This window comes from Equus przewalskii, chromosome 16, assembly GCF_037783145.1.
Source record: "Equus przewalskii isolate Varuska chromosome 16, EquPr2, whole genome shotgun sequence".
Classification (NCBI taxonomy): Eukaryota; Metazoa; Chordata; class Mammalia; order Perissodactyla; family Equidae; genus Equus; species Equus przewalskii.
The window spans coordinates 68,455,455-68,480,885 of record NC_091846.1 but is presented as its reverse complement, the minus strand read 5'-3'; the positions used below and the strand labels follow the sequence as shown (position 1 = coordinate 68,480,885).

The 25,431-nt window shown below is 38.0% G+C and overlaps 2 protein-coding genes across 4 annotated transcripts in view; one reads left to right on the top strand and one right to left on the bottom strand.

Annotated features, from left to right (window-relative positions):
• Nucleotides 1–25,431, bottom strand: part of UBAC2 (UBA domain containing 2) — a 187,667-nt gene that overhangs the window by 98,556 nt on the left and 63,680 nt on the right. The gene's annotated exons all lie outside the window — the stretch shown is intronic.
• Nucleotides 402–12,888, top strand: GPR183 (G protein-coupled receptor 183). The gene is made up of 2 exons (XM_008516348.2): nt 402–535; nt 11,251–12,888. The coding sequence occupies exon 2, from the start codon at nt 11,281–11,283 to the stop codon at nt 12,352–12,354; it is 1,074 nt and encodes a 357-aa protein (XP_008514570.1). The 5' UTR covers nt 402–535; nt 11,251–11,280; the 3' UTR covers nt 12,355–12,888.

The window sequence follows — 25,431 nt, the reverse complement described above, 5'->3', positions numbered from 1 at the left end:
TTGTTTCTTTGTCCTAAGCTGTCGATAAGACATAGAATGAGCAAACTACTCCCTGTACAAAGTTTCCAAGAAGACAGAACTGTCAAAGTTGACATTTTTTTCCTTAAAACATTTAAAAACTCATACTTTACACAGAATATAGATACAAAATCATCAGTAACTTTGATTTTTTTTCTGGTTAATGTTTACTGCTTTATTGTCTTTCACAGGATTTTTTAACACTTAAATCTTAATAGAAAAACTTATAAAGTTTCATAGATAGCAGCAATTCATAAATTCCAAGGGGTTTTTGGATAACTTATTAAAAAAAAATCAACAACAGAAAAATTTCACTTCCCATTAAAAAAAAAGTGCACACGCATACATGAGGTTAACTGATCGTTGCTATGCTCAGTCATAGGGTGACAGGAAAAAAGTCACACCATAAAAGGATGTCTGCATACTCTCTCTTAAAACAACATGCCGAGGTTAGCAGACCTCAGTCTGGGCAAATACTGACTGCTACTACACAGAGGCCTGAATAAGTCACTGAGAGGTAAGTACTGGATATTTTGCTTTTTCAACAAAGTCTCTTGAGTTAAAAACTTGAAAAGCCTAATTAGGGTATAGGGCAAAGGAAAAGAATCGATTCAATAACAAGCTATAAACATTGCTAACAAAAGTTATATTTAGACTCTCTGGTGACTGGCAGTTCTAATTAGCTAATATGAAGCTAGGTAAATGCAATGGATCATGCCAGAAATAGCTTTACAAAAAACAGGGCGTACTTTGTACTTCTGTGTGAACTTACAACTACAAAAGATAGTATCAAGGATAAATCAGCAAATAATGCCAATATTTCAGGATATTTTAATTTGAAGGGCAAGAACAAAGCTATTTTACAATGGAGTACTCCTACACTTAGATGTATTGTATATATAACAGGTTATTCAGCACAATTTAAAAGAGTTGTTACACTTTACTATTTGACCACATATCTATGTACATAAAAGTCTTTTCTATACTTCTATACTTTTCTACCCTCTATGATTTCTCAGGATAGAATCCCAGGACTAGAATCCCTGGGGCAAAGGGTACACATTTTTTTTATAGCTTTAGATATAAATTGATATTTTTTGATTTACAAAAATATTTTGCCGATTTACCCTCCCACCAATGGCTGTGTGAGCTTCACCGTTTCTTAGCCAACACGAGCATTTTAATTCTAAATAGAAACCATTAATTCGATGAGTGAAAAAAGAATATCTCTGTGTTTGCTTTATATTTATTTGATGATCACTAAGGCTAAACATATCTGCATATTTTTCTAGAACTTCTATGTGCCTTAAAAAAGATCACAAAACAATGAATTATATGCAGTGATTTGCAATATTTACATTCAGGTTGGGAATGGAGGTAACAAACTCTTGGCAAAATATAAGCTGTGAGGAGACTTCCTCTAAAGGAGGGTGTGTTTTTTCAGTTTTTTGGGGTGTGTCACTCTAAGTACAATATAATGCAGTGGTTAAGGGCACGGGCTCTGGAGTCAGGCTCAAACCTGGGCTCCATTATTTACAAAGTGCATGGCCTTGGGCAAGTTACCTAACTTCTCTGGCTTCAGTTGTTTCATTTGTAAAATGGGAGTAATACTACAGCTAGGTTCTTATAACATTGGCTCTCGTTGTAAGTGCTAGAAAACCGTCTGCTATCATTATTCTCCCCTCTCTCTGCCCATTACACTACCAAAAGATGAATCCAATAGGCAAAGTTTCTTTGCTCTATCGTTTCTGTGAGAATTAGTTTTTTGGACTTACAGGCGTATGCTGTATAATGACGTTTCGGTCAACAACGGACCACATATATGACGGTGGTCCCATAAGATTAGTACCATAGAGCCTAGGTGTGTAGTAGGCTGTACCATCTAGGTTTGTGTAAGTGCACTCTATGGTATTTGCATAGTGACAAAATTGCCTAACGATGCATTTCTCAGAACGTATCCCTGTTGTTAGGCAAAGCATGACTGTATTTGCAGATCTTTACTTCATGGAATATTTTACATAAAGATTGAGTCTATGGATGATTATACATCTAACTGTGCTTACTCTCTGGACTCTGCATGTGCTAGTATTTCAGTACATGTTTTCTCTTTGGGGGCTAATCTTACTTTTGGACACAACACTGCAAAGAGAACACAGCTCCACAAAGCATCCTCACTCACACGCTCACCTATCACATGGTGGCAGTGGTGGTAATGTCTTTTATAAATTACTTTCAACTGGCTGCCGAGAGCTTACCAGTAGTGACATGACCAGTCACTTAATGGAATAAACATTAACTCAGGTCCCTATGTGACTTTCATTGATTTATGTATTCCATAGGTATTTACTAGACACCTATTATAGGATGGCTCTGAAACACTCCATGAGATAAAATGGTGTAAGAGATAAAGCCATCATCCTTGAGAAGTTTACATTTTAAAAAAAAAGCTTATCCCCCAGTAAACGCGTTTACAAATACTTTTCTCTCTGCTATGGTTAAGGGCCTGCTGGAGTTGTTAAAAGGCCCTAGAGTACGGTATGTGCAGAGGATGTGTAGTATCCTCCAGCCCATATAGTTTCTCAGCTTCCCACGAAGTCTGTAAAACACAGCTTCCATGTAAGACGAGATACTGCATGTGAAAATCCTCTGAAGCCTGAAGAGGTAAGAAAGATCCCTGTGGGGCCTTCAAAGCCCAAAGAGAAGAATAAAAACATTTTGCTAAATATCTGCAAATTCCTAAAAAGTAGTATAAAAATAATTTTATTGCATAAAGGCTATCCCAGCTATTCGCCATCTTCTTTCCATAAAAATTTTAGTTAAAATTCTATAAAATACTTATAGAAATATTGTTAAAATAGTAAAATCCAAATTCATTTATAAAATCTTTACTTACTTTCAAATATGCTACAAATAAATAAATGAATTCCTCTATTTAAATCAACATATTTCCCTTCTTCTTCCCAGCCCTCCTCTTCTCTCTCCTTCAGTCAGGTACTAACAAGTTAGTATGTGTTTAAGTTTTGAAGTATCTTCCTATTTTATTTGTTTTCTACCAATAACATCAGATCATGTTGGAAATAGGAGCTAGGGATAAAATATATTGTACTGAATGTGATATCTAGAGCCAATTGCCTGGATTGAATCCAGACGCTCAACAGCTGTGTCTTTATGCAAGTCATGTAAGTGCTCTGTGCCTCAGCTTCACCAATGGAAATGAATCTGGCAAAGTTTTGTGAGGATTCAGTGAGTGAATATATATAGAGTGCCCAAGGCAGTGCCTGGAACACAGCCTGTGCTTAATAATACTGATTACCATTATTATTCACGACCTTGCTGTAATCTAATAAAGAAGCTTTGAGGATCCAAAAAGCTAGGATTTTGCTATTCTTTATTGGGTATTTATTGAGCATCCATCATGGGTCAGCTGGAGATACACAAAATTAACAACACAGTCCCTACTCACAGGACTTCACAGGCTAGCGGGAAATCTGAGAAAAAATCAACAATACAGATGCTACCACAGAGCACAGGGCCCTAGCAAGGACACCCCATTGCCTTTCTGGAGGGCGCTGGTGAGGGAGCAGGGGATGATAAAATCAGGGAAGCTTCCAGGAGCAGCGATTCTGAACTAAGTCTTGAAACAAAGGAGGAGCTAAGGATACAGGACAAGGAGAGGAGGCATCAGACAGAAAGAAGAGTGTTAGAAATGCACAGAGCTGTGAGAGAATACAGGACATAAAAAAACCACAAGTAATTTAGTGTGGCTGGAGCCAGCGCGTTACGATGGAAGATGCCAGAGATCCAGCTGGAGAGGGAAGCAGAGCCCAATCCTGAAGATAGAGAGCTTTCAGTCTGCCCGGGGTTCACTGGGCACCACCTGAAGGGCATCGCGAGAGCTGCTGCAATAGCTCCAGAGAGAAGTGAGGGTGGCCTGAAGGCAGGCAGAGGTACGGAGAGTAGAACACAAACAGGCCGATGGACATTAATGCATGGTGCAGAAAAAAGGCCGAGCAAGAAGAGGGACAGAAGGCTGAAGGCACAGGAACCACTGACTGGCTGGAGGTAGCAGGTGAGGGAAGACATGGAGTCCTGAACGCCTTCGTGATCCCTGACTTGGTACCTGTACTGAGGGAGGACCCTGAGCAAGGAGGCAGGAAAGTCAGGTCCCCTCAGACAGACTGACCACAGGCAGCTCTGCTCGGAGCATAAACACTCTGACATGTGAGAGGTTCCACTCCGAGACAGTGTAGGCAGCTGCCAGTGTGTCACCTTTCTGAACTATGTTCTGTATATCCTTCCAAAAAATGAATCTTGGACACAGACACAGTTATCAATTTAGGACTCAAAGCTAGTTGGGGGAAAAAAAAATCACCTAATAGTGTAGAAAGATTTATTTCACTAGGTTGACCAGGGTGTGTACTGACTAAGAAAGCACTTGAGCAGCAGCGTTCTGGAATGGACAATCTGACCTTACCAATGAAGTGACAAGAGACTGTGCCTCAGGGTTCTTCCCCACAGTCAGGAATTAATCTTTCCCACCTGCCTATTTTAAAGGCAAATGGCACACACAACCACCCAGGTGATGGTTGTTTAGTCAACTAAAAAGAAGGCAGAAAAAATCAGCGGATGGGCGCCAGACCCTTGCATGTGTGACACCACACAAAACAAGTGTCTCCGTTTGCTCAGCTTCAAGAACAAGGTGTCTTTTTCAAGTAATTGTTAAATATTTATAAAACTAGGTAAGCAGAGGAAGAAGCAATGATTTTCTTCTTCCATGGAGTATGTCTGTCCTCAAGGGCACTAACCAGCCTCCGCCTGCTGCCCTGATACACCTGTGTGTGTCTATTTTCTCAGTAGACCGAATCCTTGTTATTCCAATTAACCCCAAGACTTCATCTGCTCCTCTTTCCCAATGATTTTATTTTCCCCCCACTCTAGAAATCTCCCCTGTCTTACCTCTCCTCAATAGCCAAAGGACAGTGTATCAACAGAAAGCAGAGAAAGAGTCGGATCAAACAATACTCATTAGCTAACAATATACAAATATAATTTGTGCCTGTATGTGCACATTTTTGCGGTTCTTCTGGTCGTTACTGAAAACCCGCTCCTGGAACTTCCTCTTTGGTGCATGCCACTGTGGGCACCCTGAGTCAGATCATCTCGATGTGTGAACATGGCCTTGAGCAGACTTGACCTTACAGAGAAGTCACCTCCTATTAATTACCATTTCAGCATGACTTGACCCATTCAATTCATTGCTAAGGCCTTAATTTAAACAAAATTACTACAAGTTTAACCCCTTTTCATTTAAGGTGCTGATAATTATTAAGAGAATAAATATTAGGGGTAAAGATGACATTTCAGGAATCTTAAAGCAAAACTAAAGGCCAGCGTTCTAGCACTTACTAAATCTCTGAATACAGTGAAGGTTTTATTCTGTTTCTGCCACAAATAAAAGCTAAGACACTAATTATCCAAAGAAGTAAATTGGGATTTCAGGTATATAATATGGTATATAATATGTACCCTAGGAAAAATCACAAATGCCTCCAAGTTGGTATCCAGGATAAATACTTCCAGAGTACAAATTATGTTAGAGCTTAGACAATTTTCTGAAATACTAACAAATGAGTTTTTTGGGGGCCTTTTATGTTTTCTTTTCTATGGCTAGAAAGAACTTGTCAGTTCTGTCAACATGTTCAGTTACGCAAAAACGAGATGATGGTGTCTTAAGAAATGTTAGCCACCAATTCTAGAGAAATACACACAGAGGCCCACCTCCAAAACCATAAATAAAAATACTTTGCAGGGGGCTGGCCCAGTGGCTCAGCGGTTAAGTGGCCACTTTGGTGGCCTGGGGTTCACCAGTTCGGATCCTGGGTGTGGACATGGCACCACTTGGCAAGCCATGTTGTGGTAGGCGTCCTACATGTAAAGAAGAGGAAGATGGGCATGGATGTTCGCTCAGGGCCAGTCTTCCTCAGCAAAAAAAAGAGGAGGATTGGCAGCAGATGTTAGCTCAGGGCTAATCTTCCTCAAAAAAAAAAATACTTTGCAGGATATTTTGCTGCAGAACAACTTGCTGTTTTACGTGTTAGGTTAACAGTAAAGTTAAACTGGATCAATACTGCATTACAGAGACAAAACTGGGATACGTTGTTTATTAACAAAAATGGTAAGAGGAGCGGTGTAGATGGCCGCCAGATAGTTCATCCAGGAGGAAAAGGTGTTCCTTGGGTGAAACTTGAATACAGACCCACATCATGCAGCGCAGTTATGATCTGTGCCTTCAGGGCGCAAGTTGCAGTCCTCATTCACATCCCTCAGGACGTGGGGCCGTAAGGATAGCTTAGGGACCACGCCTATCTTTTCATTAGAAAGCATTATGAAGAAATTAGAATTCTTACAGTTACAAGTATTCTAAGGGAAAAAGATTTAGAACAAACAATTCTTTGTGTTTTTCTCTAGGCAATAGAATGACAAGCCATAGTACTTTCAAGTACAATTCAGTATATATATTCTAAATAACATGTCAGAAGGTGTTGTCTAATAATTATGAAAATGTAAAATACTAAAAGTATATTAAAAAATAAATAGAGAAAAGAAGAAAGCAAGGGAGGTAGTAAGTTATACCCGGAAAAAATGATTAAAAGAGAAATTTGCAATCCAAAGGTTGATAAAGGGGTACTGTAATGCAAAGAGCAAGCAGAACCCTGATGTGTGTGAGAAGGAACACAGCAAAGAACATTGAGATAAGACCTCATTCAGATAACAGCACACTTTCAACAGCATACATTCAGCCTTCAGTTTTAGGCCCTCTGATATTGAAAGGTATCATTTCTGCATTTCCAGGACCCAGCATATGGAGGCACTAAAAACAATTTTTGCTGAATAAAAGAGTGGAATAAGTCAAGGTTCAGGCAAGTAATCCTGAATCTTTAAATGATTAAAGGAAGGTATAAAATAACACCTCTGAGGAAAGATGATAATAAATCGGGACTGATTGATATAAGATAAGAAGGGGATAACAACAGTCAAGTACATGAAAGGATTTTTCTCTCAATTTGGGAAAGATAAAACTGACTAAAACCAAAGCATTAACTACACAGGACAGATATAAGCAAGAACTAAGGTACATACTAAAGCTGTTGACTGACGGAATCAACCTTCAAGAGGTTACTAAACATCCACATGAACGTATTTCAAAACAGCCTAGACTCTCCTTTACCTGAGACCATTTCTGAGCCATCCATTTATACGTCCACACTGTTTACTGCCTTTCTGTGACTGGCTCAGGACAAGGGTGGACAGCAACAGGCCCCTCAACAGTCTTACCCTCAGGGTTTTACGATGCAGTATCCAAAGGTCTGACTTCCTACTTGGGAAGGCCCCTCTCCCAGAAGTGGGACTTGGTAAGAATGGTTCCCCTGCTCTGGAGCAGCTGGGCCATGCTGTGCCCAGACTGTTTATTTACAGGTAAGGATGGCTTGTAAAGCCTAGACCACTTTGGAACCACAAACTCTCAATTCTTCAAGGGCAGTATGAACTAGCTGGCCCTGCCAAGGATTGGACAGAGTAGGAAACTTGCAGCCAGGTCATCAGAAGGAAGGATCTAGCATGCCCTTTAACCTCTCTGACACTCAGGTTCCTCACGTGGAAAGTAGGCAGGTGACAGCAATACTTAGCCTCAGGGATGCTATGAGGGTTCTTCAAGACATGACTTAAGGGTAGGCACCTCATAAAAATTAATGCATAAATCTGAATAAAGAGCACTGAAGAGCTAGCTTGGTAAAGGATGTCAGCTGACAAGGGTTTTACAAGAAAAGCTGAATTAAAAAAAACATTTTCCTCAGATTTAAAAAAATTATTTACCTACTTAGTCATTTCACAGTCAATTCATGTTCAGGGTTAAAAATTTAGAATATATGGATAAAACTCAAAAATTACTTGCACAAAATCATGTTTTGGCATACGTATCCATGCAGACATGTGTGCATGTGTGTGTATATATAGTTGCTTTTCGTCCCCCAAAAGTGGTATGTTGTGTAATCTGTTTTCCTAACATTATTCCCTGCCAAGATATAGGTATCTACATTGCCATTTTCAGTGGCTTTGTAGTATTCCACTATATGGGTATACCATAAAATCTTTAGCCAATCCCCTAATGAGGGACATTTGATTTGTTTGCAGATTTTCACCTTTATAATTAACACTGTGTTAAATATTCTTGAACTTAAGATGTTCTGAAACCTCTGCCATTTCTGGCTCTACTGGATCTTCTATTTCATTCAGTGAAGAAGCTGGACATGCATTTACAACCTGGCAAGCAATGGCACATTCTTCTATGATTCTTACATTAATGTAACTTTCCTACTCTCTACAATAATTATTATTCATGTGGAGGAATTTTTCCCCCTGCCACGTATTTTAAAGGTATTTCCCATGAATCTGCTTTGAAATACTCCTCAAAATAAAATGTACATGTTCGGATTTTCAGAAAAAATTTTTTTCATAGAAATTAGAAAAATAAAAGAAGCTCTTGATGTCTGTTCCTAACCCGCAACCCTTGCCTGGAATTTTCACCTCTCCCTTGTGTCTAGTCTCAGTTCTTGAAAAGTTATTTCTCACATGAAGCCTTTCCCAACTAACTGGAGACAATTTTTTCAACTTTTATCCCACAACTGCAATTCCCATGATTTCCTTTTCAAGAATCACTCCATTTTTTTCTGCACAAACCATAAGTCCATATTTATTATTTTTTGTTTGTTTTGTTTTCAATTTCATTAATTTCTGCAATTATCTTTATTTTCTTCTACCTTCTTTGGGAAAACTCAGTTCTACCTTCTTGAGGTGTGTATTTTCAATCTTTTCTTTCTCTTTTTTAATTAAAATAAATGCATTCAAGCCTTTGCATCTATCTTGGATTAACTCATTAACTGCATCCCACGGTTTGGCACGTGGTATTTTTGTCATTTTGTTTTAAGCACTTCAAAATTTCCACTGTGATTTCTTAACCCATGAGTTCCTTAGAAATCTACTTTTTTAGATTCCAAATTTATCCATTATCTTTTAATTGCTGACTTCTAATTTAGTTGTACTGTAGTCAAAGGGAATGCGAGGGGCTAGATAACGATTTTCTGAAAGTTCTGAGACACCTCTGCTGACCCAGTACCCAGGCAAATAACGCTCACGTGCCTTCAGCACAAATTCCGTTAGCTTTTAAGTAGTGTTGGGTAAATCTCCAAAATCTTTAAACTCTTTTTTATCTGGCATATTCTAATAAAAATGTGTTAAAATCTCCCATTATGGTTGTGGATTTGCCAATTTCTCCTTAAAATTCTGTCAAATTTCACCATTACATGTACAATTCATGATTATTTTTATATTCTTTGTGAACTCCTATTCTTAACTTTTATAGTGACCCTCTTGACCCCTATGAATACTGAATTTGCCTTGAATTCTATTTTTTTTCTGATGTTAATATTGCTACTCTAGCTTTCCATTGGTTGGGATTTGCCTGGTATGTGTTTACCCATGCCTTTATTTTCAACCTTTCTGAATCACTTTGAGTTAAATCTCTTCTAAGCAGCATACAGCTGGATTCTTTTAAAATTCAAACCGCTAGTCTCTGTCTTTTAATAGGTGAGCTCAACCCATTAAAATTTATTGTGACACATTTCTACCCTCTTATTTTGTTTTCTATTTACCATCCTCATTCTTTGCTTTTCCCCATAGTCCTCTTTCCTGTCTTTCTCTCGATTTAACAAAAAGTTCTACTTCCATTTTTGTTCCCTTTTGCTTTAGGTTCTATTTTCATATTTTAATGATTAAGCCATCAACACTATACATAAAGCACACCTACAACATTAGTGCAATCCTCTGACAACTCGCATTTTCTGTTAGCATCACTGTTTTAAGATTGTTAGAACTAAGTTAGCAGAGACCCAATTCATTTAATACAGCAGAGAAGTAGATCTGAGTCAGTGCTTTGCTACGGCTAGGGAGAGTCCTTTTCCTTGAATATGTAGTACCATCAACTAGATACACTGAAGTTTTCCCTCAATTTTGGTGACTTTCAGATGAAATTTGTACACAGAGATAGTCCTATTAGAAAATTATTTTTTCTTCTAAAAATAATTTCACAGAACTTATTGCTCTGCTCTTCCTTAGTTTTACCAAAGTTAAGCCTCATATATGGAGTTTTATTGTAGGAGTTTTCCACTTTTCAACTTAGGACTTGAAATTTTGTCTTAACATTATTTATAACAAGAAAAGAACTGGAAATAATCCAAATATTCATCATGGGAGTAGCTGAGCGAATTAGCTGGAATTAACACACTGGAACACTGTAGAAACATCTATCAAATGTCTACATAAGATCTCCACATATGACAAATATATAGATTACATTGATCCATGAACATGCTAAGTAAATAAAGCAGAACACAAAATACCACATATGTAATGCTTACTACCATGTGCAAATGTAGAAATGCATACTGCATGCATCAATAGAGTACCTACGGAATGATATAGTTTAAAATTAATTTTAAAATTTCCCCTTGAAGCAGCTTAAGGCTTTTCTTTCTTTTTCTTCTTTTCTGTCATTTTTGTTGTGGTTGTCGTGGTCATCGTCGTCGTCTTCTTCTTCTTCTTCTTTTTAAAGAAAACCTAACTTTCAGTTCCTAACAAGGCCTTAGCTTGTTTCTCATACTTTTTAGGTTAACACAAATCAGATCACTGTGGTAAGTTCATATTTCACTACATAAATGTGTGACTGATTTCATTTCCTGGCAGTGATATGCATTTGGCAAAAAAAAAAAAAAAAGTCCAACTGAAATTCAGTTTAAAAGCAGAGTTTTATGCGCATCTGAAATGCGGGTGCTTTACGTGATTTTACTCTTAACCAGACAATGATTCAGAAAAACAAAGGGGGAATTTCTAAAAAGTTAGTGCATTCCCTCTTGTCACAAAAATACATTTGCCCCATTTAGATGGTTCTATTTCTTTGGCCAGGGCTTTGCCAAAATCACCAAACTGTGAGAGTAAAAACATAAATTTTATTCTCTCTTCTTCCAAACTGTTACTACATACGTAACCATATTATATATCGTAGGTTTAAAAAATTTATATAAACCTTGAAATTTAAAAAGTTAGAGCTATAAAAAGCAGTTTATATTGCTTTTAATTAAATATGATTTAATTCAACGTATCCTTCTTGGTTTTTTCTAGAAACCTTGAACACCGCTGGTGCATATAAAAATGGACATCAATTTTACGACACCCACTATAGCTCCTCCGGGAAGCAACTGCGATCTCTATGCACACCACGGCACAGCCAGGATCCTAATGCCTCTGCATTACTGCATTGTCTTCGTCATTGGGCTTGTGGGAAACTTGTTGGCCTTGATAGTCATTGTTCAAAACAGGAAAAAAATCAACTCTACCACCCTATATTCAACAAATTTGGTGATTTCTGATATACTTTTTACCACTGCTTTGCCTACACGGATAGCCTACTATGCCCTGGGCTTTGACTGGAAAATCGGCGACGCCTTGTGTAGGATAACCGCTCTTGTGTTTTACATCAACACATATGCAGGCGTGAACTTCATGACCTGCCTGAGCATCGACCGGTTCTTTGCTGTGGTACATCCCCTGCGATACAACAAGATGAAAAGGATTGAACATGCAAAAGGCGTTTGCATATTTGTTTGGATTCTAGTATTTGCTCAAACACTCCCACTACTCATAAACCCTATGTCAAAGGAGGAGAATGAAAGGACTACATGCATGGAGTATCCAAACTTTGAAGAAACAAAATCTCTTCCCTGGATTCTGCTTGGTGCATGTTTCCTAGGATATGTGCTTCCACTCGTAATCATTCTCATCTGTTATTCTCAAATCTGTTGCAAACTCTTTAAAACTGCCAAACAAAACCCACTAACTGAGAAATCCGGTGTAAACAAAAAGGCTCTCAACACAATTATTTTTATAATTGTTGTGTTTGTTCTCTGTTTCACACCTTACCATGTTGCAATTATTCAACACATGATTAAGAAGCTTCATTTTTCTGATCCCCTGGAATGTAGCCAAAGACATTCATTCCAGATTTCTCTGCACTTTACAGTATGTCTGATGAACTTCAATTGCTGCATGGACCCTTTTATATATTTCTTTGCATGTAAAGGGTACAAGAGAAAGGTAATGAAGATGTTGAAACGTCAGGTCAGCGTATCAATTTCCAGTGCCGTGAGGTCAGCCCCTGAAGAAAATTCACGTGAAATAACGGAAACTCAAATGATGATACATTCTAAGTCTTTAAATGGAAAGTAAAAAGGAATTAAATCTTGGATTTATTGCAAAGGAAACTGTATGATGAACTTTGCAGGACTCTCCTTATAAAGCAAAATGATTGTTCAACTGCCAATTAGGATTCTTTTAAAGTCCTTTTACTGGGCACTATTTCCCACCTCCAACTTGGAGGTAAATTGATATATGTTTTTTACACTCAAGAGAACAACATAAAGCAAAGTTCTAATTTGCAAATGAAATACTATACCAAAAGGGCGGCTATTTCAATAACTCTCAATGTAAAAAGAAAAGTTTTGTGTTAAAGAAAAAGTCATTGGTATTTCCAGCCGACAATTTGGCAAAAGGAAAAAGACTGTTAAGATTGTATTTTGTCAGTGTAAAAATGTTAATATTGTAACAGATTTTTTTTTCGGTAACATATTTCTTCAGTCCGTATTTCTTTCAATCTTAGACTTTATCTCCTCAATAACACCAGCTTTGCATTTTGTATGGTTCTGAGTCATAAAATTTTTGTTCAAAGAAGTATTTTAGAATAAAGAGCAAGATGCTACAGAATTATGAGTATGTCTTTCAATGCTCACTGTAATTATCAGCAGAAGTTACAGGGAGAATATAATCAGCAGTAGACAAATTCGGATAGCAAGGTTATAAACCACGATGGTGATGGAAGCGATGGTGATGTTTCTTTCCGAAACAGCCAGCTAACACCCAGCATTTAAGAGCCACTGCTCAGGAATATGACAAGGACTTTATGTGGAGGTACTCAGTGGAGGAGGGTCCACTTGCTAAATTCTTCTTGGGAATACAAAATATGCAAATATGCTTGGTTTTTCTTGGGTCTCTAGGAGATCATTTCTTTTTTTATCCACAGATTGGTAGAACCCTGTATCTGTATTTTAATGGTTTGGGTTACCAGAAAGAGCAGGGAAGATGAGCAACAGGGGGTGTAGCTGCTGCTTGCCTAAATAAAATAGGGAATAAAATGCAAAATTCTAAACTTAGAGTTCCCAGGATTCTTTACAACATTATACAGTTGCTCAAATGAATACCTTAGGATGAGTAGCATGACCTTTGCAAGTACAGTCACCCTGTCTGCCAGCTCAAATTTGTTTTACTCAATCCCCAAACACCCCAATACAGTATCTATATTAGCAACGATACCAATTTTGATAATGGAACATAAAGAAATGAAACGCTATATCATGAGTCATACTTTAAATTTTTATTAGGCTTTCTATCCTAGAAATATTTTCTTTCAAATTCTTATTTTCAACTTTTATCCTATAAAAAAATTAATCTTAATGGTTGATTCAACACCATTATGAGTACACTCAGGTTTCTATTGCAATAATTTCACAAAGAGATACATGACCTTAAAGTCACTGACAAAAATAGGCACTGGTCTTTGTAACACCTTACGGAGACAGATGAGACCGCATGGATGGAAGTCAGAATCTTAGGGCCTTTCTTCTACTCCATCTACAAACTTGCCCAAGTAAAGGAGAAAAAGGGGCAAGACACTAAATTTTATGCAAGGTGGCACTTATGTAGTCACTTGAGTTATATCCCAAGAGAGTAACCATTTTGAAAGCCGGTAATGGAAAACCAGAAACAAAGCTTCCTTAATTTCAGAGCATCTTCATGGTACCCTCGTTCTATGACTACCTTCAAGCATAGACTACCATCTATATGAGCCCACATGCCGCTTCATAGCAGATGAGAGTCCTCTCTGTGCTTCTAATGGGTCAATTCTTAAAATCCTTCAAACAAGAAAGCACAGATCTCTGTCACTTGACAAAGGAGAAATATATTGTTTAGTTTTCTGCTTCCTCCTTCCCCTATACCACAAATCTACATTAATAATTTATCAAATCATCAGTAGCCATACTGCCAAAAAGGTAAACTTTAAACCTATCTCCAACTAATCTTTTTAAAAAATCCTGTACTCTAGTAAAACTCAGATATTCCCCCTCCTTCAAGAGGCTCTTACTCTGCATTTGATTCATGATGCCATTGTTCACATGTGGGCTTGCAGCATCCTCCCATTGTCTTATACTATTAGTTGGCTTTACCTTTACTTCCTGTGTTATTTCTCTCAAGAGCAGGTAAACTTTGGAGAATAGGGACCGTGCTGTATAATTTTAGTATTCTGTTACAGAACAAAGGAGGTAGCCTATATAAACACTATTTGAAAATCACAACCCTACAACTGTTTTCTACGTGATTCAGGTGACATATTAGTTAATTTTAAATAATAATAGGGAGCTAGGAAAACTCATCTGGGAGAGCTGATAGTTATGTGGCAGCTAACCATATTTACCTCTTTCATAGTTTTATTTCTAAAAGAAACATGTGGTTAATTAAAAAAAACCCTCAAGGCTATTTAGTATGAATCAGTAGAAATGCATCAACTCTTCAGTGATAGCACAGTTAGTATAGAATGCTAAATGTCAGATGTTAGAAATGCTATCAGGTATACGTGAGAAGCTGAGTAATTTACAAAATAATCCATACATTATGTAATGTTTTTCTTTTCACAATCCTGTGAAACAGGATGAGCAGAGTATTACCCACACTTTATAACGAAATCTAAATTCAGAAAAGGCACCTGGTAAATTAAGAAGCAGCATCAGGAATGTAACCTCAACTCCATATCCTAGCCATAATGAAGACAAATCTGAAGCACGTAGATCCTGAAAAAGTATCAGAAGGCTTGTTTCATCACATGCCAGCAGACTAATCCTTAAACAGGACAAATAACCAACAGTAGGTATATTATTAACTCAGGCAGGCTGTGAGTTCCACGAGGATGAGGACATCACCTGTTATACGCACGGCACCTGGTACAGCCTGGCATACGGAAAGTTCTCAAATATCCATCTAATTGAATAGCTCCTAACAAAATTCTGAAGCCCTACTGAAGTTATCTGTGAAGTTCTAATTTCTCAATGAAAAGAAACACCCTAAATGCTTAATTACATATGCTAGAGCATACACGTACCCTCTAAGACCCTGCCATTTAAACTAGACTTAACTAACGGATAGAGCTAATTACCCAACAAGCCAATTTAAACTCAGATACAGAAATATGTTCTGCTCGGAAATTATTTTACATGTCAAGGGCAAGGGCAGTGACTCCCACCAATCAGTAAAAAGCACCAGGCAATTTTAAAAGCGGAAGCACTGACCTTAAATTAGCCCTTCAAATGGTCTATTTTGGTTACTTTCTAGCCCACTGTAATCTGTTATTCTTTGCAAAGCTAAAAACATTTGCTCATTGACTATTCAGGTAAGAATGAGAAAACAAAAAGCATGTGGATTAGAAGTGATCTCGTGACAGGAGGAACTAAATGCACTCATGAGAACTGCTGCCAATGGAAGTCTGTTTTACATTAAACTCCGAAAAACTGATCACTTAAAAGATAATCCCCAAATTTCTATTCATCTAAAAGCTCAATTAGTTAAGAAGCAACAATTATTGAGCATTTACTATATACCACTTTTCCAAGCACTTGACAGGCATTATCTCATTTAATCCTCATGACCTTAAGAGATGGGTACAATTATTATCTCCATTTTGCTAATGAGGAAACTAGAGTGCCAGGTGACATGGAGAGGTGGAGCCAGCAATTAAATCCAAATCACCTGACCCCAGCACCTGTATCTGACTTGGAGCATGAGGACATCACCACTTACTGGAACGTGTTCATGAAGAGCTGACTGCCTACCTCCACTTTCTGCGGATTCCTGTGCCTTGGACATCTCCCATCACCACATCAGAACTGCAGCTCATCTTCCTGCCCTGCAGGGGCCCGCTAATTTCTCTGCAAACTCAGGCTTCATTCTCTGTCACCCACACCTGATCATCCTTCTTTCATCCATGGTATTTAGCCAGTGAATCTGCTTGAGTTTTCTCCTCTGGCACTCTCCCTTGCCCATCTTTTCTTTGTGCAGTATCATCATCCGAGTCCAGACACTGGCATCACACACCTAAATTACTACAACTCTTTCCCATGACCCTCTTAACTAGAGCAAGAAACTTTAGCCTTCCTTTCAGATGCTATACTGGAAGCCAGGAGATTAATAACAACAATAATAATAAATACCTGCTATCAATTACATGGCATAATGCTCTAGGCATATATATATGAACTCATTCAAGCCTCACAATAATTCTGTGAGGCTCATCCCATTACTATCCCTGTTTTACAGTTGAGGAAATTATGCTCCAGAGAAGTGAAGTAACTTGCCCAAGGTCACACAGCTAATCAGTGGAGGAGCCAGGCTCTAGACTCTAGTAGTTCAATTCCAGGGTCTGCATTCTTAATCACTATATTATCTCTCTTCAATAAGTAGAATTATATGCCCCAGGTCCTCAAAGAGTCTTGGAAAAGACACTTAGTGCTCACCGAATATCCTCAAGTTCCCTTGGAGGGCACAGGTGCTACTTCTGGACAATGGGTTTGGGGCAAAAATGACACATGTCACTTCTGGGCTGAAACATTAGAGAACAGTGAGGGATATTCCATCACGCTCTTCTCTCCTGCCACAGCGACCAGCAATGTTCTAGATGGTGGGACCCTTATCAGCCTGGGTCCTTGAATGAGTAAATGGAGAATTCCCCACCCCCATACCCTATCCACCTATGTTGACCAAGTAGCACAAACAAGAAACACATTTGTGTATTCAGCCACTGAGATTTCAGGGTTAGTTGTGGCTACAACATAAGCTAGCCTTCTGATTAATATAGTGTTTAACCTATTAGAATGAAACAGACCAATACACAGAGTGTAAGAAAAGAAAATTGCAGACGCTATCCAGTTCCCCCAGCAAACAAAAACCTTCCTTAATCCCACCTTCACTGCGTCATTTCATGCTCAGGGATTGTGAATAGTTCCCCGTGATCCTACCACATGGAGTCCAAGTTCCTCTCCCACACTTTCAAGCCCCTGTAACCTAATTTCTCTCCACTGCCCAACATGTACCTTTCAAGCTAGTGTAGTTGGTCTTGCCTCTGTGCCATGAATATAACAATATTTGGTTCTCACTGGTTGGATTATTCTGCTTCCTCCATTTATTCTTTACACTCACATCCCAATCGTACCTCCTCCTTTAATTCTTCTTTGACTACTCAAGCCACCCATCTTCCTTTCCTCAACTTATTTGGCTTTTATACAATCTACGCCACAGTTTTAACTTTAGACATATATCATCTTACACCAAAGGAAGAGAAAAAACACACCGGCCTGGAAAGCTGTGGCCTGGTTCTAGTTTGATTGCTAATTGGCTCCATTACCTTCGTCCAGTCTTCTAGCCTGTCTAGCTTTCAGTTTTCTTATCAACGAAATAACAGCATGAGACAACATGTAAGCTCTCTGTCAACCATCACACAGCCTGTGGTCTATTACTTCATGTGCATTACTCTCATATCCCTCAACTGAAACATGAGCTCCACTGCAGCAGAGCCCTTGACTTTTACTTCTTTCTATTCTGGGTAGCTCCAAGCACAGCACCTTGCACATAGATAATACCCAAAAAATGTGTTGACCATGGGTCATCAAGTATTAGCTGAGGATACTATATGATTTGTATTCTTAAAGTATGATGGATGAGAGGTTTTATTACTGCATGCCATAATTTATTAAGCAGCAACAGATAACTAATACAAGCTTGGTATTACAATATTAATCACGGAAAATAAGAATTAAATTGCAAACGCGAATAACATTTAAATCAGTCACAATTTCTTTTCCAAAAAGAAAGTTTCCAGTGGAGATGCGAGAGGAGTGCTGCTAGCTTTCCCTCTACTTCCCACATACAAAGAAGCAACACACAATGATAAACACTTCTCTAATTTATCCCTGATAATGCATCCAGACTGTTCAAACTGAGAGAAATCTCTGCAACACTGTAGTTGTTAGAAAGAAAAAACTGTATAAGAGGGTAACCTACATGGGAAAATACATTTTATTTTAATTTTCAATAATTTATCTTCCTCAAAACTTTTTAAAAACTTTCTCTTTATTTGCACACTATGTTGCTTTTTGCTGTTAATTATGCTTTTTAGATGTCTTGTCCACTCATAAACTGCAAGCCACTCATGGGCAGGAACCATATGACTTTCTGTCCCACAAGGTCCCTACCACAACTGATCCAAACCAAGAACTCAATTTTTGATTGGCTTTTATCAGTTTTCTCAGAGTGTGAGAACATTTATTTCTGGTTTCTATATCTTGTAAGAATGATTTTTCCCATGTAGGTTTTGAGAAGAAAGAAGTGTCTCAGAATGAAACTACATGGAGGCTACAAAAGGTTTTAATCCTACTCTAAAAAAAGTAACATTTTGATTTGTTCTCATTGCTTGAGGGCAGCACTTCCACAATTTTTCCCTTAAGTCCTATAGTGAAACATCTGCTTTTAAAAAAATATACATAGTGAAAATATATGGAGTTACTGCCTGTATTAGGGTTTAAAAAATAAATGCAAACAGTATTATCATGTATTGTTCTACCATATATCATAATTCAAGAGAGTAATGAAAGTATTGTAAGTGCTATCTCATGTACTATTGCCTATTTTTCCCATTAAGAGAACAAGGGCAAGGAAAAGGTCATGAATTTGAATGTTACTGCTTCTACTTGAAGAACAGCTGTTAAGAGGAAAGCATCATCAAAACAGACCCACAGACACAAGACTCATATGACAAGAAATCGAAGCAGTCCCCCTTCTTAGTCCCAACAATCAGATAAGGGCTCAAGTGGTCCATGACTGTGCCTGCACCCACACACTCAAGTCTCTGGAGAGACCCAGGGAAAGGCTGGTCAATTGGAGGCAGGGGCAGGGCTGAGCGATACTGCAGGTCTTGGCCCACAGAATTTAGAAAGCAAAGGGTCAAATGGAAAATGGAAAGGAAAAAATAAGTGTCCTATCGGGGTCCAATTGTCAATTACTTGAAGTTAGTGTGTTTGACAAAATGCTGATAAGGTGATGGGTACATGGTATTCATTACGATATTCTCTCTGCATTTGTGTATGTTTGAAATTTTCTGTAATAAATTTAAGAAACTGGTAAATGTAGTCTCCAATACATTTCCATACTCTCTCATTACATCAGGGGTGGAAGAAGAAATTTAGGGATGAATTCATAAAGGACTGAGAGATATGGCAGTGATATCACATGTCTACAAATCTCTCTCTCTCTCTAATCAGTTAGCTGCAGCACCCCAAATTATATGAGAAGACAGGAATGGGACACACATGGCCACACTGATATCTAAGATCACAAGGAAAGGCAGTTTCAACAGACCTTTAAGAAGTCGTAGTAAGAGATAGTTTTTGGTGACAAAGTCGCCAGCAAAGAACAGGATATAACCAGAAATTCACACGAAGAGATTGTCAGGGGCTCATCAACATACACACATACACGCATATAACGCTCCATGAGTAACCTGATCTCCTGGCACAAAGAGCTACTTCCTTTTCCTTAAGCCACGTCCCAGTCCAAATCTAAGTATCTCAGATTCAGGTATACTGCTTTGTACATACACATTTGAAGTCAAATATAAAAGTTATATCCTTTTGATGACCATTTCTGTCAGCTAAGATTCACTTATAAATAATAGAAACCTCTCGAGTTATTTTGGGCAGAAAAAGATTTAGTACACAGAATTAGGTGCTTATAAAATCACTGAAAGGGCTAGAAGGGCAGATCCGGGCTGTGCCTCTGGGAACAGACTCCTGGAACAACACACAAGGAACTAGGTCTACCCAGAAGACTGCTTCCTTTGCCATATTCAGGATGCTGGGAAATCAGGAAGTCATTATATCATTTCAGCAGAGTCTAGAGATCAGGAAGCTGTCTGAACTGCAACCTCCAAAGCCCTGTTGAGTCTACAGAATTGGACAGCAAAACGGGTATTTCCTATGCTACTCCATTTGCTCACACTGAACTCAAGCACCACACAAGTTCTGATTGGTGGAGCCTAAATCATATTCAGAACTCTGGATGCAAGAGAGTTTAAGAAATAGAGCATTCAGCTTTCCAACCTCTGCTTTATGTGGAGGTACACAAGGAGGACCCTGGAACAGATAACAAGCAAGACAATCTAAGCATATCCATCATACTACATAAAACATTAAAATATCAAAAGGGAGGAAGAACCTTCTAATTAAAAGAAGAAGAAGAAGAAACTTAAGAGATATCACAATCAAATGCAAGACCAAATGTAAAAGGGCTTTTTCAAAGTAGTAAGAGAAATCTGAATATAGTTTTGGTAGTACATAATATTAAGGAATTATAAATAATATAATTGGTAAAGTAATATTACAGTTATATAATAAAATGTCTCTTTTTAGAGCTTAATTAGGGAATAAAATATTATGTCTAGAAATTGCTTCAAAACACTGTATTTAGTTTTTAGGGGAATAGAAGAAGAAAGGATGGCAAAAATGTTAATTATTCAATCTGGGTAATAGGGCTCATTTTTATTATTCACTCTGCTTTGTGATTGAAATTTTCCACTGTAAAAAGCTTTAACAGGTTATATCAAGAGAAACATGGTAAGTACAAATTATTTTCATCTAAGACTTCATCTTCAAAAACTTTAATTTTACCGCATTATTAAAATAAGGTCTATCTTCTATAAAGTAACTAGCTCATACTCTTTAAACGTCAAGATCATAAAAGACAAAGACACAATAAGGACTGTTCCAGACTAAGGAGTAAAGGGACATAACAACTAAATGCAAGATGTATTTCTGGAGGACCATGGACTAGATATTTTTTCCTTTTTTCTATAAAATAGAACATTATTTGGACAAGTGCCAAATATAAAATAATACATACTGATGTTTTAGGGGTAAAGGGGGCTTACATTTACAACTTGTTCTCAAATGATTCTGAAAAAATACCATACATACAGTCATGTGCCGCAGAACAATGTTTCGGTCAATGATGGACTGCAGATACGACGGTGGGCCCATAAGATTAGTATCACAGAGCCGAGGTGCTACACCATCTAGGTTTGTGTGAGTACAGTCTATCATGTTCACGCAACGATGAAATCGCCTAATGACACATTCCTCAGAAGGTGTCCCCATTGTTAAGCAATGCATGACCGTATATATAGCGAGAAAATGACAAAGAAAATGTAAAAAATATTAACAATTAGGGCATCTGGGTTTAGGGTATAAACCCATACCCAAATAGGAGCTCTTTGTCCTGTTCTTGTAACTTTTCTATAAGTCTGAATTATTTAAAAAAATTTTTTAAGTATAAAACATAGTGGCAGTATCTGAGAGCTCTGAAGAGAAACAGCAGTTTCTTCTGTCTATTAAATAAAATGAAAATTAGTAGCTAAGTAACTGGAGTGTCACATAGTTAGTGCTTTTTCAGATACCATTCCATGGGGCATATTCCCCTAATCTGAAAATTTTCTTGCAGCATGTGCTTATTTTGTACTTCTCATTTTAGCAGCAAATTCAAACAGAATCATAAAAGTTGTCTTTAGACGCTAAAATTTACTTTTATAAACACTTTCAACACTGTAGTTGAAAATGTATACAGGAAGCCTCGGTTTGATAAATTTATAGTATACTCAAATTACTTTCTAGTATAGTGAACAGATGACCATTAACTAGATTTTTTACCTAAAAAAAAAAAAGAAAGAAAGTAGTGTTGCAAAGAGAGAAATGTCTGAGTTAAGAGACAGACGTGAATTTCAATCCAGACTTTGCCACGGTAACAGACATGACCCAGAGACTCGCTCGGTTCTCAGAACTTCAGCTTTCTCACGAAGGACACAGCAATGTCAGTATCTGCTCTTGCAAGACTGTTGTGGATGTTCACTTAACCCAGGAACACACGTAAAATAAGGCTCTATAACAACAGTTCTTCAGTGCGCACATATCAAAGATTCCCTATGAGAAGGGTAAATTGTGCTACCAAAAAACCTCCAAATAGAATGTGTAATATTAACATTTCATCATGCTACTCTGTATGTTTTCGCTGATATTAACAAACATATCTTTGGTCCAGTAATTTATTTACATAACAAATACTTATTAAGGCCTACTATAAGTCAGGCTCTCTTCGAGGCACCAGGATGAGCGCTGAAAACAACACGGATCAAGTTACCCTCAGGAATCTTATGTTCTACAAGTCAACATAGTTTTAAGCAAATAATATGGGTTTAGGGGAGGGGATAATTTTGAGCGTTATTCTGGCTTTGTTGAACCCAAGACTAGTTCTCTGCCCTCCCAAATATTCTCTGAACTACTTTAATAATAAACTCTCTCTCTGCTAAATAAGCCAGAGTTGGTCTATTACTTCAATAGGCATGCCTGCGCTCTTATGACTGAGAAAGCCTTGTCTCCTTTGACCTCAGATAACAAAAGCACGTTAGACACTTCAGAATTCAACATCTATCTATACAAAATAATCAACCCTAAAATAGTTCTGAGATTATTTTTGTGTGCTGTATATTTTGCTATGGTTACCAAGACGTGGTTAGCATTTTGAAATTTTTTTCTTAGAATAATACAATGATCTGAATTTAAAATCTTTCATAAGGTACAACTTTCCAAAGATAAACAAGAACAGGAAGTGACTCGAATACAACCAGACTTCTAGTTCCCTTCACCATTATCTACTATGCTGATTTAACAACATTAGACATTCTACCATCGTATTCTAATTTTCAATTATTAGTATTTTTATTTGTTTGAATAAAACATATTTCCTATTAAACCAGAAATCTTGACATATACTCAAGTATTAAGTCCTAAGAGGAAGACAGCTAAAATAAAGGAATTGAGTAGCAAAGGAACTTACAAAAGCAGAAATGAAAACAGATGTTAACCTTCTTTGAAACAAATTTTTACTAATAGCCTCAACCAAAGCTATTTCAGTCACTACTCGAAATATTCTACCTAGTCAAAGATCTCAACAAGCTTCATAGGTCTTCAGCTCCTCAAGGGTCTGGGCTAACTCTTTTCAAGGTTCTAATTATCTCCCAACACCATGAATGTTACGGCATTTCGAAACACACGTGATAAGCTCTGTAAGAGCTTAGTTTAGGTCAGCGGCCCTCCATCAGGGGCAATTTTGCCCCCCAAATGTCATCTGGCAACATCTGGAGACATTTTTAGTTGTCATGACTGGGTGCTGGGGTGGGGTTGCTACTGGCATCTAGTGGGTAGAGGCCAGGGATGTTGCTAAACATGCTAAAATGCACAGGACAGCCCTCTCACAGCAGAGAACTACTCAACCAAAAGTGCAGACCAAGGTTGAAAAAATTTTGGTTTAGGTCAACTATGTCACCGCCTTTCGCATTCAAATATAAAATCACTAATCGTGTGGCTTTACAAACCCTCTGTTGAAAGCTTACAGATCCTTTCAAACAGGATGCATTGAATCTGTCCCCTGGAAAGATGCTGGCCACTGAAACTGTCAATGAAATCCTTGCAGTGTGAAAAGCCTGAGTCTCTTTCAAAATTAACCAACAATCTCCGAGGGGCAGAAACTCTCTGTGAACTTTATTTGAGTCTGAAGACACTGGGCTTCAAACACTACTAACATCTTGATTACCCTGAGTAGCAATCTCGTTTCCTAATCATTCCTCAGACAATAACAAATATGTAAATGAGGCAACAGAAGCCGCTTCCTCTCCTTACATATCTTCAAACATCACGAGTTTTCTTTTACTACTCTACAGAAAACGGTGCTCACAGTTTCTGAGCCTGTTTCCTCAAAGGAGACGACATTTCCCACTCACCGTACAGGGTTATTGTGAAGATTAAAAGGACATCAATGTGTACGCAGAGTGCCTGAAACGTGCATGGTATGTGCTCAATGATTCCCAACGGATGCTATCAGACACACAGCATTAAACACCCAAATACTGAACTGATGGGAAGTTTGAGAACTGAGATATTCTGAGAATACAGGAATGAATGGCCTATGTGGTTCTCTCTAGGTAAGATCCTGGAAATGATTTTATAAATCCACAACACTTCAATCCTTTAAAAATACCATTCAACTCAAATTTGCAATTCAATTTTTATATTTTTCTACTGAGTAACAGATTTAAGGTGACTTACCAACCAAAAAAAAGAAAAAGAAAAGAAAGGAAAATAAAGGAAAGGGCATTAGTACAAAAGAATAATTGAAGTAATTAGGACCTGGCAGATCAAACTTTCAATCACAGCCAGGCCTCTTTGGTATTAAAGAACATTCTTCTCACGACTCTGTGCTGTCTCCCAGATGCTCCATGCTCAGGGAGCCATGAAAGAGAATGAGATCCTGCTCCTTAAAAAGCATCGAGTCGAGAGAGAGGTCAATTAGGTAAATAATTATAAAACCAGGTAATAAACGTTACATGTAACTCGTAAGCATAAAGTCATCTGAGAGCACAAAGGAAGGAGTGATTAATTCTGGCTGGGGCAGCATTTCATAGAGTAGGCATAGCCAAGGTGAGTCTTGAAGGATAAGCAGAAGTTTGCCAAAGCAAGGGGAGGAAGGATGTTGTAAACAAGTCTGCATAAATAAATTCAGAGAGATGTGAATGACACAGGAGTGACAGGTAGTGGGGAATAACGCAGCTTAACTGTAGGTGTAGAGTACAAGGGGGGAATGAGAGAAAATGAGGCTAGAAAGGTCGGTTGGAACTCAACTCTGAGGTGCTGCACTAACAAGTTAAACTTTATTAAGTAGGAAGTCACAGGTTTCTGAAAGTGTAAAGGAATAAGATAAGATCTCCTCTGGAGATAAAACTAGGGGGATGGGACAGGACAGATGACAGCTTTGAGACGGTGACGAGGAGAACAGTTAGGAAGCTACTGCAATAGTCCAAACAAAAGGAGATGAAATGGAATCAAAAGACCAACGACTTTCCATTCATTTATTTACTCTACCCGTCCAACATAGGGGCCCTCTATGTGGGAGCCACTATGGTAACTGAGGCATGATCAGTAGGTAAAGACTGACATGGTCTCTGCCTGCATAAAGCTTATATTCTAGTGGAGGAGACAGATATTAAACCATTCATTACATAATTATTTAATTTCTATGGTGATAAGTGCTAAAAGAAATGTTCTAAGA

Excerpts from the sequence above, each read along its gene's own strand:
- GPR183 (XM_008516348.2), top strand. The coding sequence starts at position 11,281 with ATGGACATCAATTTTACGACACCCACTATAGCTCCTCCGGGAAGCAAC.